At 40.3% G+C, this 13,344-nt stretch overlaps 1 protein-coding gene across 6 annotated transcripts in view; it reads right to left on the bottom strand.

Annotated features, from left to right (window-relative positions):
• Positions 1-13,344, bottom strand: part of Kcnip4 (potassium voltage-gated channel interacting protein 4) — a 1,037,063-nt gene that overhangs the window by 94,612 nt on the left and 929,107 nt on the right. For 5 of the 6 annotated variants that reach the window (XM_075943595.1, XM_075943599.1, XM_075943598.1 and 2 more), the window contains one exon: positions 5,863-5,987. In XM_075943595.1, the coding sequence (XP_075799710.1) occupies positions 5,863-5,987 (125 nt within the window). The remainder of the gene's footprint in view (positions 1-5,862; positions 5,988-13,344) is intronic. The other variant, XM_075943600.1, reaches the window with a different exon arrangement.

Here is a 13,344-nt window from a genome sequence, read left to right as displayed (position 1 = left end):
AAAAGGTTTCATTAAAATGTGTCCTCCCCCTGTTCCCAGGGAAATGGATTTTCGAGCTTGAGGGCTTTAAGGTAATTAATATTCAGGAAGCAAGGGCAACTGGCTTGCTTTCTCTGATGGAAACTGATTCTGATTGCTGCCATCCAATAACGTGTGAGCTTTTCTGACCTTCTCCTTTGTCTGCCTTGCTACGATTTAGGGCACTTCTGTCTCAGCTGTACATTTCACTAGAATTACACAAAAATCAAAAGGTTACTGTTGTTTGATTTTCTATTACTACATTCTGAACAAACCAAGGTCTGTTCTTTCAAAGCAGCAGATGAAATCTGTGCTGGGTACACTCATATCCGAGAAATATCTCACATTACATCAGGTGTGAAAGCGAGGACAAAGAAGAGAGGAGAGGGAAATACAGACTAAGGAGGGAAGGAAGGCTGAAAAAGGGAGAGGAGAGAATTGGATGAAAGAAAGAGATGAGAATATAAAGTTGAAGGGAGAGAAAGAAACAAAAAACGGAAATGGAGACAAGGATGGTGAAGCTGGGTAATGGACAGAGTGGGGTGGTAGTGGAGAAAGGAGAACACGTAAGAAAAATAACTAAAAGAAAGGCAGGCAATTTATTATGAAGTACCACTTGTGTAAGACACGCTTCAGAGTTGCTGGCCGCAGAGGTTAATAATGATGGTAGCAATCATGATTCCAATTTACAACAAACTGGATGAAAGGCAGCCAGACCTCAGATGGAGAGAGCTGCATTGGTGAGAAGAGAATAAGTACATAGGAGCAGCCGAGGTACCCAGAGATGCGAGAGGTTAGATTAAAGAGCACTTTTTACACAATCACTTTAGATATAGTGTAACATCCACTGTTCTTTAAAAAGTATTTTTTATGACATTTATGAGAAAAATGAGAAATTTCTAGAATTTTGAAGTGAACACAGTTAAAGTTTTATTCTGTGATTAACATTATCTGGTATTGACTTTTGGCTAAGGTTGACATTTCTTGTACCATTCCCATCTATATGTTGCCCTCAGTAATTCTACCATCATTGACACCATCATTTCTTCCTGAGGCATATAGAGGGATGTGTAACTAGGAAATCTCTTACCTGCTTTATTCAAGTCCTCATAGCTATGTGTTATTTTGGTCTGGGTATAAAGTCATCTGTGAAGACTCATGTGTTGAATGCTTGAACCCAGCTAACTACTCTGAAGTGACTGGATCATGAAAGTGCTAAATTAATCCCTTAATAATTTCATCTTGGATGGACCAGTAGAAGTGGGTGCAAGCAGACCACTAGTGAAGGGGATGCTACCTTGGAAGTGTGTGTCTTGTCCCTAGCCTCACTGCTTCCTGCTGGACATTAAGTGAGCAGCTTGACTCCACTGTATACTTCCAATCAAATGTTGTGACTCACTACAGGCCCATGAGCAATAGACCCAGAGACCACAGACTAAAATTTCAGATACTGTGTGGCCCCCACCTCCGTCCCCACCAAATAGAAACTTCCTATTGGAAGCAATGCTGATCCCCAGTTTTCTCTGAGGCCCTGATGTCTGAAGGAACATAGCTCCTCAAAATCAGAAATGTGTTTGGCAGAACCAGTAATAGCTGGGAGCCTGGGTTGTAGGAACGTTTCCCTGAGGTCCTGATTTGTGGAGAAGGAGCACAGTTCCTCCTGTAAATTCAAGAACTGCTTGACAGAGCCAGTAAGGGCTTGGTGTCAAGCTCTTGGTGGAAGCTGCAGCCTTGAATCCTGGAAATCCCTTTCTCTACACTGGAAGGCTATGGTTATTATCAAAAGGCTGAGGTGTACTTGGTCTTCAAAGCACTTGAAATATTCTGTGTTCCCCTTGTGCAGCACTAATTAACTTTCTGTTGACTTTGTCCCATTATATGATAGTTTTCAGTTGCCTTAGTCCCCCAACTTCTGAGACAGAGTTATGAGACACTGTACATCTTACAAAACTTGCTTGATGTAAGATATAACTTACAAAAGACCTCCTAATGTTACCTGCTCTATCCTCTTTATCTCTGATCCCATGGGCCTACTCTGATCCCAGGACAGGTCACCTTCCTCTTTTAAGTCGTTCTCAGATATATTGGCACAGTTGTATAGAAACTGAAAAGACGCATGGCTCTTTGTGTATCTCGGCAAAATATATTTCAATGCTCCTTTTAATTATGCTGCTATGGATATGGTGGTCAAATACACCTTAGTTCTGCCCTAGCCAGTCACATAAGCCCAGGAGATAATAGATGATGCAAATTTTGAAGCTTAAGTAGCTTTCTTGCAGAAACACTCAGAAGGCCAACTAAAAGTGTCTAAATACAGAATCAATACATTCAGGCAGATGATGGACTGCTGTATGAAATAAGTATGACTGTACCCTAACAAAAGATTATGATTATACATTATGAAAAGATTCTAATGAAGTCCAGCAGAATTGCAAACTCTCTTAGTAATAGTTTCTTGTTCATATCAAGGAAGAACCAAAAATTTTACTCAGCTTCTGTGAGGCTACACAAAGGCAGCAGTTAAGACACATGACTCTGAGCATCATAGCTCTCTTAGTTAGGGTTACTATGCTATGAGAAAAAAAAATAACCAAAAGTCTCTTGGAGAAGAATGGATTTATTTGGCCTATGATTCCACCTCAATGGTTCATTGCTGAAAGAAATTAGGACAGAAACTCAAGCAGGGTAGGAACCTGAAGGCAGAAACCAATGCAGAAGTGATGAGAGAATGCTCTCTATTGAGTTGCTCTTCATGGTTTGCTCATCCTGATTTCTTATAGGATCTAGGACTCCTAACTCAAAAATGGCCCAATCCAAAATGAACTGAAGCCTCAATAACTAATTAAGAAAACACCCAACAGGTTTTCCAACAGCCTGATATTATGGAAACATTTTCTCACTTGATACTTCCTTCTTTCAGATGACTATAACTTGTGTCTAGTTGACAAAGACCTCGCCAAACCAATAGCCTTCTATAGAATTTGAAATTGGAACTTTCAGATGCAGGTTTGGGAAATATTCAAAGCAACTTACTTTGAAATTTCAAGAATACCTGTACCTACTAGTGTGTGTAAAGCTTGTATATCAGCCCAATTGAATGCAGGATCCAGAAATTAAAGCACAAGGAAACAGCCAACAATTGTTTTTACAAAATTACCAACAAATATCGATAAAAAGCAAGCTTCTTCAATAAATTCTGGTGATATTGAGAAAACTAGATAATAATACTCTAGTACCAGGCAAACTTGTTCTTTTGAGTTATTAACCTGTGGTCTTCCTTAGATGCCCAGCTATCTCTAGTGCTCCGGTTATCCTCCAGAACTGTGTAATAAGACCTTATTGATAAAGACATCATATACTTGAGTCACAAACCATGAAAAAGTCAATGGGATACTTACCCATAAGATTTATTCCTACTGGCTAGTTTTCATAGTGTTGTATGGTTCTTTGCACACTATCATAGGTTGAATATATTCTTTGGTCTTAATCCATGAAACTGGAAAAAGGAACGTGCGAGGGCAGTGAAGTGATAAATGATTGTTGAAAGCAGATTTTAAAAAGCACACAGGGCAATAGAATGCACATGCCATGAAAGCAGAAGGTGAGCCAGTTAGGACAGGAAGGAGCCTAGTGTGAGAGGGGCAGAGGGTTGAAAGAGGGGAGCAGAGGGACTAATAATGAAGTGTGTATGAAAACGTCCTAGTGAAAATAACTGCTTTGTAGTCCAACTTGGAAGCCTAAAAACAGTAGAAAGACACAAGAAAAAACACCTATAGGACCTTTGTTGGTTTATGTGTTTATAAGATGAAAGTATATGCTCGACTGATGTGCAATTGAATACATAAACGCCTGGTGATTTAGATGAAGCAGTTTTCAAATTTTTCAAATTTCAGAGGACAGTAAGTTTGACACTCTCCTCAGTCCGTGAACTCTTTAAAGACAGCACGCTCTCTCTGGCTTCTGAAGAATCTGTGACATTGAGCTTTAGCCTGATCCTTTTCAGTGCCCCTGACGCACTGGAAAGGCAGTCACATGCACATTAGGATAAAAGACAACCGCACTCCATGACAACTTGCTGGCCCCTGAGGTTTGGATGGATTGACAGTATTTTCTTCTACAAATAATAAAACCCTGTAGTTTTCCCAGTCCTAGAAATGGAATTAGTGAACAAGCTCCAATCTGTAAGTCAAGTATTGGCTATTTTTGTTTCCTTTAACCTTGAGAACATTATTCATAAACGTGAGTACAGGCGACTAGCCCAGACTGAAAGAAATAATCAAAGAAAAAATGATAGTTATTCATTTGATGAAACCAAATTTGAATTCAAAACACTGGAGAAGAATGAGGAGGTTTAACCTTCTAAACAACTAATCTTTGTCAAGATATGTACATTAAGGTTTCTCCAAACAAGAATTATAAATAGCAGATACCGGTCTATTTATAAAGATTGTTTACTATTCTCTATCAAATTCTACCTAAAAGATCTACTGAGTAAATTGGGAGCATGGGGACCTTGGGAGAGGATTGAAGAGGAGGGGAGAGGCAGGGAAGGGAGCAGAGAAAAATACAGAGTTCAATAGAAATCAATAAAAAAAATTCCACCTACAATTCCATATACTTTTTATTCCCCAGAGGACCAGTATATACCAGAAATGTTTTAGTGAAAGAGGAGGCCACACACTCATCGTACACACACACACACACACACACACACACACACACACACACACTCAAGCTCTCACACTGAGAGGTTTGTGGCTTGGTGGGCTGGGAAGATAGCAAGTTAGTAAACTGCTTGACTTAAAATCTTGAGGACCAGTTTGATCCCCAGAATCTTTGTTGAAGATTCTGGACGTGATGATGCACACCTGTATTCCTAACACAGGAGGAAGTGACTACAGGAGGACATCTGAGCTTGCTGACCAGGAGCCTATTCACCTTGGTAAGCTCTAGACAAGTTAGACCTTGTCTCAGAAAATAAGATGAATGGCATCTGAGAAAGAAAAACATAAGCTTGACCTCTGTTCCCTATGCATTCTCACAGATGGACAAATGCATGTGAAGACACGCACACATATATGAGGAGAGAGAGGGGGGAGGGAGGGAGATGCATGAGAAGGCACACACATACAGGAGAAGGAGAGAGAGAGAGAGAGAGAGAGAGAGAGAGAGAGAGAGAGAGAGAGAGAGAGAGAGAGATATGCATGTGAAGACACACACATGCATACAGGAGAAGGAGAGAGAGAGAGAAGGAGAGAGAGAGAGAGAAGGAGAGAGAGAGAGAGAGACTTAATCTTTCACCGATGTTTCATTTGACCAAAGAAAGGCTAAGAATCTTATTTAGATTTCACGCGGCTCTCTGACAGTCGTCAGCAGTTTCTCTTCTAGCCTTTTCTCACAAGGACTCTGAATCTAGACAGCCTGCTGCAGATTTCTGCCTCTTCCACTAAAATGTATCTTCAGTTTGTTTTGAGGTCTTTCTGTGGCCTCGAATAATATTTTATCAGCATAAAGTAGTTTGCAGGTAAAAAAAGGAAGCACTTATTGAAATGCTCCCACTCCACCTGAAGAAGAAAACAAATCCCAACAAAAGATTTCCATTAAGGAAACACTTTTCAGTACCCATCCTTGTCTAACAGTCAATTAAATTCTACCAGCATTGGCTTGTCAAAGTCAATCAGAGTCCCAGTGGGTATTGACTGTGTTCCAACTGAGGAGAGATGAGGAAAAGCTACACAGGCTTTGGGTTTTCACAGGACAGTGTGTCCCTAACGCCTCACACAATCATTTTTGAGTGATCCCCTGAGAAGTGGGAAAAGGTGAGGTCACAAAGAAAGTTCTTACGTTTTTAAACCCTCTGTAAAGAATCTGAAGCTCTTTCTTGGTGAATTTGCTCTGGGCTTCCAGCAGTTCCAACGCTTCAGGCCGATGCCTGACCGTAGCCATCTCCAGTTCATCTTCCACGCTGTCTGCAGAGGGAAACCAGAGAGAGACTTAAGCCTAATTGCTGCTCCCTTGGACCAGGAATGAGCAACACAAACATAGGACAAAACATTTCCCAGATTTCAGGGACTTGTACCTCCAGAAAGAATCCTCACACTGACAGTAACAGTCTCCGTTTCTCAGACTTCACCAAATTCAACCATGACATTGCTGCCCGATTTTCCTTAAACGTTAGTTCTATTGAGCAAGGTAAATCTTACAATTTTAGCATTTTCCCCAAACAGCTCAAAATTAGCAACAACCTGAAATTTGTGTTTGCGTATCGAGTGCTAGTTTTAAATATAGACATGTTGTATAAAAAAATCCCTAGAATCTCATATATCCCGAATACAACATGGAGGACTCTCATGGAGGACTCTCTTTATACTTTCTGAGGGTTCCATTAAAAAAGTTGGCACTGGGTTTTGATCCTAGTGCACGTACTGGCTTTGTGGGAGCCTAGGCAGTTTGGATGCTCACCTTACTAGACCTGGATGGAGGTGGGCGGTCCTTGGACTTCCCACAGGGCAGGGAACCCTGATTGCCCTTTGGGCTGACGAGGGAGGGCGACTTGATTGGGGGAGGCGGAGGGAAATGGGAGGCGGTGGCGGGGAGGAGGTAGAAATCTTAAACAAACAAACAAACAAACAAACAAACAAATAAATAAATAAATAAACAAATAAACTTGGGAATCTTTTGGGCTGGAAAAGGAGTGTTACAAATGAAATGTTCAGACCAGGTACTGAGGAAGGCAAAGCAACAGAAGCCAGTTGGACTGGCTAAAGACCAGCCTTCTTTCTGCCGTTTGCTGGAAAGACTGGGGCCTCAAGGTACTTGTAACTAGTGTGTTGTCCACTAAATGCAGACAATTTAGAGAGTGTTATTATACTTTTGTATCTTACCTTGTGACTATATATACATGGTAATTTATCAAAGATATTTTGCGTTAAAAAACGTTTTGTGCCAATATGACTGGGAATTGCTATATACTTTAATGAAATTTTAGAATAAAACAATGTAATATATCTTCTTTTTTAATATATCAGTTTTCATAACTGCAAATTGAATCCTGTTTGGCTTTTTATAATATAATCGCGCCAAAGATTTGTCAAGAGGAAATGTTTCACCCTCAAGCAATATCTCATATTGTGTGTGCTTTTAGCATACAGTCATATAAGCACAAATCTGAAGGATTCTGGGTGTAATAGGGGTGTTTGTGCCTCAAAGGACAGAACTCTTTACTTAAGATACTCAGTCCCATATCATTACAGTAGAGGGTGGGATGGAGCTATGAGGGAATGTTCTCTATTCAAGCCTAGTCCACGCCCCACAGTATTTCAGTTGGAAAGCTTTAGTCATTGGCTACAGATTACACATGCAGCTGTTATTCAAATATGTACCATCAGTGAGTGAGTGACACAAACAGTGTTGCCTCTGACACGTCCACGTGTACACTGAGGTTATGGGAGGGGCAGTGGGAAGGCTCCCAGTAGGGATTCGAGGATCAGGAGAAACCGAGCTATCTCCTAACTCTTGCTCTCAAGTGTTTGCCGGAAACCAGTATTGGCAATGGAACATAAGTGTGCAATGGGTGTCCTTTTCAATTAAATGACAGGAGGTACTAACAAATATTCATTATCCCTATGTAATTTGCTTTTTTTTGTGGGTATTATGAATGAGATTGTTTTCCTGATTTAGTTCTTAGTCTGCTTGTCATTGGTTTATAGGAAGGTTGCTGATTTTGTGCTAATTTTATAGTCTGACACTTGCTGAAATTATTTATCAACCCCAAAGGGAGCTTTTTAGGGGATTCTTTTATACTAAGAATCAAATCATCTTTAAATAGGGATACCTAGATTTCCTCTGTTCTATTTGTGTTAGGATTTTTGTTTTGTTTTTGTTTCCTTCTCTTGTCTATCGCCCCAGTGAAGGTTTCAAGCACTGTGGTGAATAAGAGCTGAGAGAATGGACACCTTTGCCTTGTTCCAGACATTAGTGGAAATGCCATCTTTATATTTATTTACCAAATTTCAACTTGTAGGCAAGGATATGTAAAGGGACTTCCTGAATAAGTATTTGGTAGCATGGTAACTAAGATCACAAATCAAAAATGTCCTCCCATGTAACTAAAAAAGCCGTACATCAAAGGGAACTGAGAAGGGAATCATTAGACAGCTCACAGAGTATCAGAGAATTTTTGTCAGCTATTCATCTGTCAGAGGATAAGTGTCAGGAATATACAAATGAATACAAAAATGTCACCTAAACATTAAGAATATAAGTAACACTAAAATATAGTCTATGGGGGAAACAAAATTCTCAAAAGAAAATTTCAGTGAAATGGAAAATAAACCCACTTTAAGATTCTTTCTTACCCCATGTTGAAAAATTATCATCGTTAATACAAATCACAACAAATTCTGGTATGGACATGGCAAAGTAGAAGTTCTTTTTCCTTTAATGACTTATTATGGCACATCATGCGCATGTCTTGTGCCTGCATGTCTGCAGTATCCTCTATAGCTGGAGTTATGGACATCCATATGCAACCATGAGGGTCATGAGGAATTAGAAGTGGGCCCTCCACAAGAACGACAAATACTCTTACTACAGGAACCATTTATCTAGCCCTGTAAAGGAAAACATCTATATGCCATTGGTGGAAGTGTCAATTAGTGCAGTCACTTTAAATATTGGTGGGATGTTTCTTAAAAATCTAGGAAGAGCTAACATATAAAGGGGTGGATAGATAGGTCAGCAGTTTAAAAGTATTGCTTCCCTTATAGAGAACCAGAGTTAAGTCCCCAGCACCCACTTGGAAGCTCAGAACCATAATTTCAGTTCCAGGGGAATCAGACATTCTCCTCTGAACTCTGTAGGCACAAGACATGATTTGTTGCACACACATATGTGTAGGCATGACACATAAGAACCCAAAATGAGTAATTGTTAGAGAGAATAATAATAATAATAATGAAAAGGAACTACAATGTGGCACAGGTATATTACTCCTAGACATACACCCAATGGAGTTTCTATCCTACTACAGAGACACTTTCACATCAATGTTGATTTAGGCTCTATTTATAATATCTAGGAAATAATATCAGCCTAAATATCTATCAACAAATAATCAGTAAGATAATTTTAAAATGCAACTAAAAAATGAACAGAATTTTCTCACACGTGTGGACAATGTCCCTACCAGAAGACATGGTTATTAAATGAAAATTATAATAAAAGACATGGGAAACCTCCAAATGAGTCACTGAGCTGTGGGCTTCCAGCAGTTCTTAAACGACACAGGGTAGTGCTATTGCCTTTATTAGGCACCATAATAGACAAGGTAAGCACCCATTGCTGAAGATACCAAGAAACAGGACATAAGGAAACCAAGCACGAACTGAACAAAAAGGTCCTCCCTGGGGGCAAGCTTTCCCAATGCCCTGGGTATACTATTTAGAGTTCTGGGGAAGACAAGGCATCAGTTATCTTACCCAGCACTTCACCCTGAATGCTGCAATATTGACCTACCAGGCAAGATATGCACACTGATGCAATACTTGCCAACTGTTACAAGGAAACATGGCTTTCTTATTAGATTGAGGTCTGTCCTACAGGGCAGAATTTCATGCCTGGTATTGTAATCTTGGTCAAAATCCCAAATTTTTGAAGATATATGCCATAGAGTAAAATCTACTTTTATTATTTTTATAAATTACCAACCTATCAAATTGTCTTCAGAATATTTATGCTTATTCCCATAGACTTGAGCTGCTCTCAGCCTGGCTAAAGAAGTTCTTTTTGCAGTGGACAGTGGGCAGTGGAGAGATGCATGCATGACTGGCTAAAGTGCTGAGTGTAACATGCTGAGTATTCAGGCCTAGTGAAGCATCTTTACCACCCTTATCCCATTTCATGCCGTCCTGAACACATAGTAGCTGTGGTTACCTTTACAAGTCCAATACAAAAAAAAAGGCAAATGCCATTATAGATGAGGTAGATCATCTCCAGGCCCACCCCTTTTCAAAGATCTTTTGGCACTGGATAATTGCTTGTGGAAGGAGAACCATTACTTATTGAGGATATGTCCACAGGTAGTTTTCTCATGTTCCAGTAGACAGAACCACATCTATGCAATATGGGCAGCTGTAGTCGGACTTGGTAGATTTAAAACAACAGCAACAAAAACACTCTGAAGTTGGGAGGGATCATCTTAATGGAGAGATTGGGGATGTTAAAGGGGAGAAATGAAGAGAAGGCATCATATTTTATAAATTATAAAATTCTTAAAAGTAAAGTATAAAATTCTTAAGTAAGTAAGTAAGTAAGCAGTGTATTATCATCATGTAGTGGGAGGAACTAAAGTAGCCCAGAAAAGAAGGATAGGCATTTATTGATATATTGACTTTAGCCTGGGCTTTAGTGGGAAATTCAAATAGATGGAAAGAGAATGGCATAGAAAGATGTGGGAAAAGTTGCTTCACAAGGTAGCTGTGGATTAATGACCTGATTTGTGCTGTGTTCTTAGATATGGCAATACAAAGAAACACTGCACTTCAGACTTAATACAAGGGGATGATGTCAAGTAGAAAGATTCCAACTTTGTACAGTGATGTGTATGCCTTTTCTTTACTGTAGTAGGGAGCATGGGGGCCCTTTGTTCCATCCCACCCAGCTAGCTTACACCCGAAATAATCACACTGAAACTGTATTCATTTAAATACTGCCTGTCCCATTGTCTCTATCCTCTTATTGTCTAACTCTCACATATTAGTTTAACCCATCTCTGTTAATGTGTATTGCCAGTTGACTGTGGCTTACAGCCATGAGTCTAACCAGCGTCTGTCTTGGGCGGGAGAACCATGGTGTCAGCCTATCTCTGCTTTCTTCCTCCCAGAATTCTGTTCTGTCTTCCCCACCTACCCGAGTTTTGCCATATCAAATAGGCCAAGGCAGTTAAATGTAAATTCGTCAATCCATAACACTCTTCCTTTTGTATTGCTATTAAAAATATATAGGTTTATAAAGGTCTAACTCAACATTCCTGCCTCCTTTCTGAAACCTGTCCAGACTGGCCCACAGGCAGCTCTATCTAGCATATGTATCAGAAATTCTCAACCTATAGGTTGAAACCCCCTTGGGGGTCACAAATCAGACAGCTATTTTGCATATCAGACACTTACAAGTCATAACAGTGACAAAATTGCAACTATGAAGTAACAACAAAATAATTTTATGGCTTCAGTTGACGACAACATCAGAAACTGTAATAAAGGGTTGAAGCATTAGGAAGGTTGGAAACCACTGAGCATGACAAAGTCATTCATTGACATTTGATGTCTCCCTTGTAGGTTCCTTAAACACATGGTCAGCACTACACATCTGGGTATCCTCTGGGTCTAATGGCTACCCTGGAGTCACGATGATTTGGTGAATGGATAACTAATGAGTGACTTGTTTTTGGTGCTGTTAAAGTTCCCTTTGTTCTGGAGTCCTGTGAACCTGAGCTTTTCCCTAGAGAAGAGCTTCTCAGACTGTGATCTGTGGGATGTCAGCTGACCTAAGATGTCTTCTTTAATCAACTGTGTTCTCATCTCATTGTTCTAAGAAAAAATACAGCATAAGCAGCCATGGAGGAGAGTGTAATCAGCTTTGGTGAGAACCCCTTCAGTCAGAGTCTGACCTTGTGGAGACCCTGCGGCCTTTTCAGCATTGAGGAACAAAACAACACATTAACCTCCCAACCTTTATACCATGCAGCAAGTCTGACTGCACTACCCATGAGGAACTGTTTCTTTCCTTGCTGTCACAGACTTGCAGATGCTACATTTGAGACAAAAGGCCTAAGGCTGGAGGGTCAGTGTTATTGAATTAAGTTGTATGATAGGGTGCACATCTGTGATATTCAGAAGGAACCACACAGCAGGGGTCTGCCTGTGGGTTCCCTTGTATTCCACACTGGCTTGTGCTTCTTCGTGACTTTGACCTGCCAAAGGGCTGTTTCTCTTTTGAGGCACCTGACAGGCTCCAGAAAAGATTCTTGAAATCATCAGCTGTTGCTAGCATATGCGGTGTTTTGAAAGCAGCACCACTGAATGCAATCAGCACTGATTCCAGGCTGAGAATTTTCCTGAGAACATAGCAGCCCTCCAGGTCATTTTTGAGCCAGATGCTAACTGGAAATGTACATTCTGGAAGATTCTAACATGGCACCAAAAGTTGACTAAATTCTTACCCTGCGAGATAGATGAGATCTCATCACAGCAAACCCCCAAAGAAGTATCAACGTCCATCTGTCACATGAGTGGAGACTGATTCTCACAGAGTTAAAACAATACATGCCAACTGTCCAACTGAAGAAAAGACAGGGACCTGATTTATACCTGACCTTTGATGTCTTAAGGTGTTCTCTTTGCTTTTTCATTTTCTCTATTTTGCTACTAAGAGAAGTAACAGTGATAAAAGTAATGGCAAACTCTTGCTGTCTGTGTACTGCCTGTGTCTGAGATGTTAACAATACCCATTTCATGGCTCCTGTTCTCCCCTCTGCTGTCTGACTTCTCATCATTACTTGTATGGAATGAGCTGTGTCACCCAGATTCGTACTCTAAGGGCCCAGTGTTTTACTGGGTTTGTTCGAGCCTGTCTTCAGAGATTTCATGGGCTGAAACACGCTCCTCATAGTGCTGATGTGAAAGGATGCAGGGACTTCTCAAAGGCAGGGCTCATGGAAGAAGGTTACCATGGCCTCTTCTTCTTGCTCTGGTTTTATGCTCACCACATGCCCTGGTCATTTTATGTGCTCTCATCATGATGCATTAGTTGTGATGTAACACAGCAAAGGAAGCCTCATTAGAGCTGACATCCTCCTATTTATACTTCCAGACTCTTAACTATTTAAACAAATTATTTGATTCCATAATAAACTACCATTAGTAAAGGAAAATGAACTGATATTCCATCTGCATGACAGAATTCGGAGGCAGGGCCTTTATGACCATAACCAGGATTTTAAAATGTCATAATAGTAGGGCCTTAATCCAGCATCCAACAGGCATTGGTGTTTAAGAGGAGAGGAAAAGACAATGGAGACCTCCTTCGAAAGGAAAATGCCCATGAAGACCCAAGAAAAAGACAGTGACATACTACCTCTCTGACTTTAGACTTGAAGTCTTCAGACTATTGAGAGAGTGAAATTCTACTGTTGAACACATTTAGTCTGGAGTATTTTCTCATCCAATCAGATTCAGGGGAGACACAAAGCTACTCAAATATTGTCCTGCATCTGAGTCAACAGGTCCCTCAGGCCATGACACAGTTGAGCTAGAAACTGGAATTTAA

Source organism: Microtus pennsylvanicus, chromosome 12 (assembly GCF_037038515.1).
Source record: "Microtus pennsylvanicus isolate mMicPen1 chromosome 12, mMicPen1.hap1, whole genome shotgun sequence".
In the NCBI taxonomy this organism is placed as follows: domain Eukaryota; kingdom Metazoa; phylum Chordata; class Mammalia; order Rodentia; family Cricetidae; genus Microtus; species Microtus pennsylvanicus.
This window is presented reverse-complemented; position numbering and strand designations above follow the sequence as displayed.